The 6,123-nt window shown below is 35.6% G+C and overlaps 1 protein-coding gene across 3 annotated transcripts in view; it reads right to left on the bottom strand.

Annotated features, from left to right (window-relative positions):
• Positions 1-3,018: 3,018 nt before the first annotated feature.
• LOC140162434 (synaptic vesicle 2-related protein-like) overlaps positions 3,019-6,123 on the bottom strand; it is a 30,925-nt gene continuing 27,820 nt past the window's right edge. For all 3 annotated transcript variants that reach the window (XM_072185667.1, XM_072185668.1, XM_072185669.1), the window contains one exon: positions 3,019-5,404. In XM_072185667.1, the coding sequence (XP_072041768.1) occupies positions 5,336-5,404 (69 nt within the window). In that variant the 3' untranslated portion in view covers positions 3,019-5,335. The remainder of the gene's footprint in view (positions 5,405-6,123) is intronic.

The raw sequence follows: 6,123 nt of genomic DNA, 5'->3' as shown, positions 1-6,123 counted from the left end.
TTTGCACAAAATTTGTTGATTTGCCCCCCCTGAAATTCACTTTTTCCCTAATGCCCCCCAAATAAATTACTGGCGTCGCCACTGGTTGATATCAGTAGGGCTACTGATGAAGCGCCTATCTGCTGATATCAGTAGGCCTATTGATGAAGTATAGCTAACTGCTGCTGATATCAGTATTGATGAAGTAGCTATCTGCTGCTGATATCAGTATTGATGAAGTAGCTATCTGCTGCTGATATCACTGAGTATTGATCAAGTAGCTGTCTTGATCAAGTAGCTGTCTGCTGCTGATATCAGTCATGAAGTAGCTATCTGCTGTTGATATCAGTATAGATGAAGTAGCTATGTACGCTGTTGATATTAGTTTTGATGAAGTGGCTATCTGCTGCTGATAGCAGTGTTGATGAAGTGGTTATCTGCTGCTGATATCAGTTTTGATGAAGTGGCTATCTGCTGCTGATATCAGTTTTGATGAAGTGGCTATCTGCTGCTGATATCAGTATTGATGAAGTAGCTATCTGCTGCTGATATCAGTATTGATGAAGTAGCTATACGCTGCTGATCAGTGTTGATGAAGTGGCTATAGACACCTATGGTTAAGGGGAAAATTGGGGAATTTTTCGATGATTTGGGCTGTAAGTTGTTGGCAACCCTGATTGAAATACTTTTGTATCAGATCAGCAAAATGAACTTTCATTCTATGTAATGCCATTAGGCTATTCCACTTGTAATCTGTACACCCTCTGTGGAAGACATGTCTATAATCTTTTGTACGTGGGGTGTAGATTTACCCCATTACCAGTCACACTCCCTGTCCCGGTTCCCTGTATGGGAGATTAAGGTTACGTCTTCCATAGGGGGTGTATGGATTTCAACTGGAATAGTCTTATTATGTTTGTAAAATAATCCAAAAACTTGTGTACATAAATAATAATAAACTATATATTTTGTATTTGTTTTATAAAATTTCCTATTGTTAGCATGTTATTATTTTATAAATTTATTGGCTAAACACGGAGCAGTTGAAAGAAAGGTGATGACGAGATGGGGTTTGTATAGGATGCTTTTGGAACCAGATTGATTCAGTTTAATTAAATCAAGATTAGGTACACATTTGAAGCAATATATTTTAGGTGGCAGAATTATCGGTTTGCATGGAGTTACTTTACAAAAAATCTAAATACTGAAGAATATGGTTTTAGGGAGAGTTTCAAGAAATATATGATGCTGAAATATAGAAGTGTTTTGCCGAGTAGAATTTAACTACAAGGTGGACAAAATCAAGTTGAATCTCATCAGGTTGATTCAGTTTAATCCAGTTTGATATATAAAACTGGTGGTAGCTTTTTTATTTTAAAGAAACTAGTTCTCCTCTCATCTCCTCTGACAATCCTGTCAATCAAATTCCCTATTTATCTGGAACCTCCTTTGGGGAAAGGAATCACAGACAAATTGAATTAATCTAAGTCAATCTGGTTTTGAAAGCATTATTAAATTGCCCTAATATATAGTAGGTAACCATGACAACAAATTGTTTTTTGTACTTGTTTATTGATGATAATAAATAAGAAAATATATAGTGGTGCTGACTGCAGTAGAAATGAAAGAGTTATATCATGTGCTAGTCATTTGTCTGTAGATATATAAACTCATCCCAAAAAGAAAGTATCCAGTTTGATTTTGGTCCATATATCAAAGATGGGGTCTTCAAGACCTACCAAAAGTATGTTACAGATAAATTTATTTCACACAGTTTGATACCTCGTTTGTCCAAATCGATGTAGAATTAATGACACGGTGACCTTTTAAATGCAGCAATTCCTATTGACGTAGTTTTCCTGTTTACAATAACAGAGATGGACTTCACTTCATGTGTTTTATTGAATACATATACTCTTTTACTCCTTCCTCAATGTTTTACCCTTCACTCTTCACAGTCAATATCTGGTATGTTCTCCTGCTGCACCAATGACTGCCAGACATCTGCAGCGCATGCTCTCAGTGAGACGTCTGATGCGCCCTTCATCTATCGCTGCCCATATTGAGTAGCAGGACCAAATCAATAGGAATTACTGGAACTTTTAAAATTGAGGTGATTGCATTCAAAGGTCATTGTGTGAACAATTCTGCATCGATTTGGACAAAAGAGGTATCAAATTGTGCGGAATAAATTTATCTGTAACATACTTTTGGTATGTCTTGATTTAAGACCCCATGATCTTATGGACCAAAATCAAACTGGATATTTTCTTTTTGGGATGGGTTTATAAATAAAATATGAAAACCTGTTATACAGTAGGGTCAGTCGAGATTTTTGTGGTTGTTGTTTTTTGAAGAGGTTAAATGACCCCAAGAAATCATAGAAAGCTTGAAAATTCTGAACAAAAATCCCCAAAATGCAAATCTGGCTTAGTTGGACTCATAGTAGAACAGGTTGTTGCTTTTTTCTCTTTTTTGTTGTTGCCTATAAAAAAAGTCCAGTTATGTAATGTTCTGGGAGAAAAAAAACCATCAAGGTCAAATTACACTAAAATTCCCTGGATTTATTTTGTCTTGCTTCAGTGGTCATTCCCACCAAATTTCATGAACCTGCAACAATCTATGGCGATTTGACCCCGAATGACCCTAAAATGACCTTGACATTCTTTGTCTCACATTGGTGGTCATTCCCACTAAGTATCATGAATCTGTGACAATCTATGGCGATTTGACATTGGATGACCCCAACATGACCTTGACATTTTTTGCTTCGGTGGTCGTTCATACCAAATAGCATGAATCTATGATAATCTATGGAGATTTACCTTTATTACCCCAGATGACCCAAAAAATGATTGACTCTTTTTTATCTTGCTTCAGTGGTCATTCATACCAAATATCATGAACCTATCACAATTTATGGTGATTTGACCTTGGATGACCCCAAAATGACTTGACATTTGTCGTCTTGCTTAGGTGGTTGTTCATACTAAATTTCAAAAGGCCTTATCATGGTGTCAAAGCAATAAAAAACGGTGCAGTTTAGTTTAATCTTTATTAACGTCACACTCTCACATAGAGACCAGCCAATTCTGGCTTATGAGTGACAAATCAATGATAATATACAATATTGAAATGTAGCACACAATAACACCTCAAATAAAGAAAGTCTGCAGTCATTTAACCCGTCCTACACCAAAAGCTGATCTTGTTATGACAATTTGATTGAAAAGGTCGTGTGCAGAATCTTGTTAGCGGCAATTTGATACCAAATTTGATACCGAAGACTCCAAATTCACAGGGATTGACACCAGTATATGAAATTTGGTCCATTTTCAAGTTGCAAGTTAAAAACGGACCACGCGACCATTGTGTCCTAGTATTCATCAGTGAAGCACTGTAGCAATCCATGCATTTTAAATTAACAATTGAATAAAGCGCACTTGGGATAGTCGACAGGGGCCCATCGTGGGCAAGCAAGCTTGACCATATTGCCACGCTAAGCAATTTCGACCGCGTGCTTCGTTTTGATTTGCAACTTTTGAAAATGCACCAAATGCCATAAACTGGTATCAATCTTTGTCAACTTTGAGTGTTTGGTAGCAAATTTGGTATCAAATTGGAGCTAACAAGATTCTGCACACGACCGAAATTGTCATAATAAGATCAGATTTTGGTGTAGCACATGTTACATGACTGCGGACTTTCTTTATTTGAGCAGTTTAATATGGTTTATACACCCAGTGTTAAAACATGGTGTTTCATGCTCAGCAATCCTCAGGTGGCTGATTTATACCAAGCTCACAATACATATAAACATATTTCAGTCAAGGTTTTTTAAAAACAATTTCATGCATATACATTTGTTTTTAAAATAAACACAAGGAAATGTTAGCTGAAACCGCATCAAACGCCAATCATGCCATGGCCTAAGCCAAAAGAACAAAATAATTGCGAAAAGCCGCAAATGCGCAATATGACAGAAGCAAGCATGATGTTGATGTGTACATGAGAAGACAGCTAAGAAATTTACCATTTATCCCCCTTAAGGGGGGGGGGGGCGGGGCATCATTTTCTTCGTAAGGGGGGTCCCAAATATATGTGGGGGGTCATAAAATTTTGAAAGAAAATAGGGAGGGTCGTATAATTTTTGATGACCAAAATGTAGGGAGTCACAAGATGACCACAGATAGTGTGTTTATTTTATTCAAAAAGACAAGTTCCATTTAATAATGTTATATCATGAAATACCATATGATATAGCTAACATGTTAGTTTTTTTTTATTAGGAAAATATTTCTGCCGATGACCCCATGTTGACAATGGCTAAATATGCTGGATTAATTCTGTAAAGGGTCCGGCGATTTGTCTGCCATTTTTATTTTTCAGATGACTTGACCCTTTGAGGTCATTTAGTAGACTTGCTTACCAGTTGTTTTTGTTATCCGAACTAAAGTTCGCACATTGAAAAGTAAACTTTGATGTACGTGGTGCGAAAATTCTTGCCGTACCTTTTTTGATTCATTTACATGCATGATTTAGCTGGGACAGTTATAAAGATGACCAGTTCTAGCTGTATATAAAATTTCTTTGCTGATTATACAGAACCACCAAGCAAATCCAGGCGCAAATTTCTTGGTGAGCTAAGAAAGGATCATGAAACACATAACATATTGAAGTTTTTAAAAATGGTCAAATATGGTTCAAATTGGAATAAATTTGTGTGAAGCATGCCTCAATTTGCTTTTTAAAAAGCCGAAATGGTCAAATAATTGTGATGCAATCAAGCAAAATGAGTCGATGTCAGGAATATTGATTTTGAGATATAATCAATAATAGTATTCAACTTCCTTTGTATTTTATTGTTCTGAGCAACACTAAAATTGCCATATCTCTGGAACCATAAGTCTGATTATGATGGGGTTTTCAGTGAAATAAAACTCTGAGAATAGCACATATAATGAGATTGAAAACTGAATTTTGATTTTGATCTACATCAGACTCATTTTGCTTGATTTCTTCAAAATCAAATGCACACAGGCGTTTCTCATCTCTTTTTCTCTAATTTTTTTTTTTTTTTTTGATACCCGGGGGCACACGCACATTTAAAAAGTGCTGTATCTGAAATCCAATTTCATATATGGCTAAGTGCACCAGATTCTGGTGCAAAACATTTTTTTCTTGACCCGATGTTGTGACCACAGACATACTCATTGCATTTTGAATGCTTTTGCTTTATATTACGGTACATGTACATTGTCCCATTTTATAAATGGCATAACATTGTTTGTATCAAATTTACAGTTTAGGGTACAGTTTCTAAAAAAGATTCTACAGTGTTGCAGGTACAGCATCATCACATTGTTAATGATCGATGTGGCTCTTCTGATGATTTCAATGAAGATTTGGTTTCCTTCAATTGTGACTGGAAAAAGAAAAAAAAGAAAAATTATGAACAAATGATGATGATCGTGTAGTATAATGCTGATAATGACAAATGTTGATCATGATGATGGCAATGACAATGGGCTATTCCATTTTAAATCTACAAATGGAATGAACACATTAGGCAGCTCCATTTGAATTTCATACACTATCTGAGAAAGATTTAAACTGAATCTTCGGCTGAGGGAGGGCGAGTTACAAACAGAGCTGCTAATGTGTCATTTGATCTCAAATTCATACTCCCCCTGTGGCAGATATTTCCAAAATCTTCCACAGGGGGGATTTTAAATGGAATAGCCCATTATGACATGATCTGATCCATTGAGGCCAAAGGCAAATTTAAAATTGAGATAATGAAGGCACAGGTATGAGGTACAAAACAATCAAATAGACATCAAAAAAACTTCACACTTTTACAACCAAGTATATGCTAGTATACCTTTGGTGTTTTCAGTATTGATATAGCCTAATTTTTGTATAAGGTAATAATTATAGTAATTCAATTTTTTTTAATGCCTCCTTTGGCCCCCATGGAGCAGATTGTGTCACAATTTAAATGATTTATATAAATATTTTTTAAGGGCCTTGTAAAAATTTGCATAAAGAAAAGATTCCTCTTTAAATGTTACTTTTCACTGATAGTTACTGATTACATTGTCCCTTTTAATTTTGAGTCAAACAAATGAGGTAAAATGAAGA

Source organism: Amphiura filiformis, chromosome 10 (assembly GCF_039555335.1).
Source record: "Amphiura filiformis chromosome 10, Afil_fr2py, whole genome shotgun sequence".
NCBI lineage: Eukaryota > Metazoa > Echinodermata > Ophiuroidea > Amphilepidida > Amphiuridae > Amphiura > Amphiura filiformis.
Note: the sequence above shows the minus strand (reverse complement) of the source record. Positions and strands in the feature narration are given on the sequence as shown.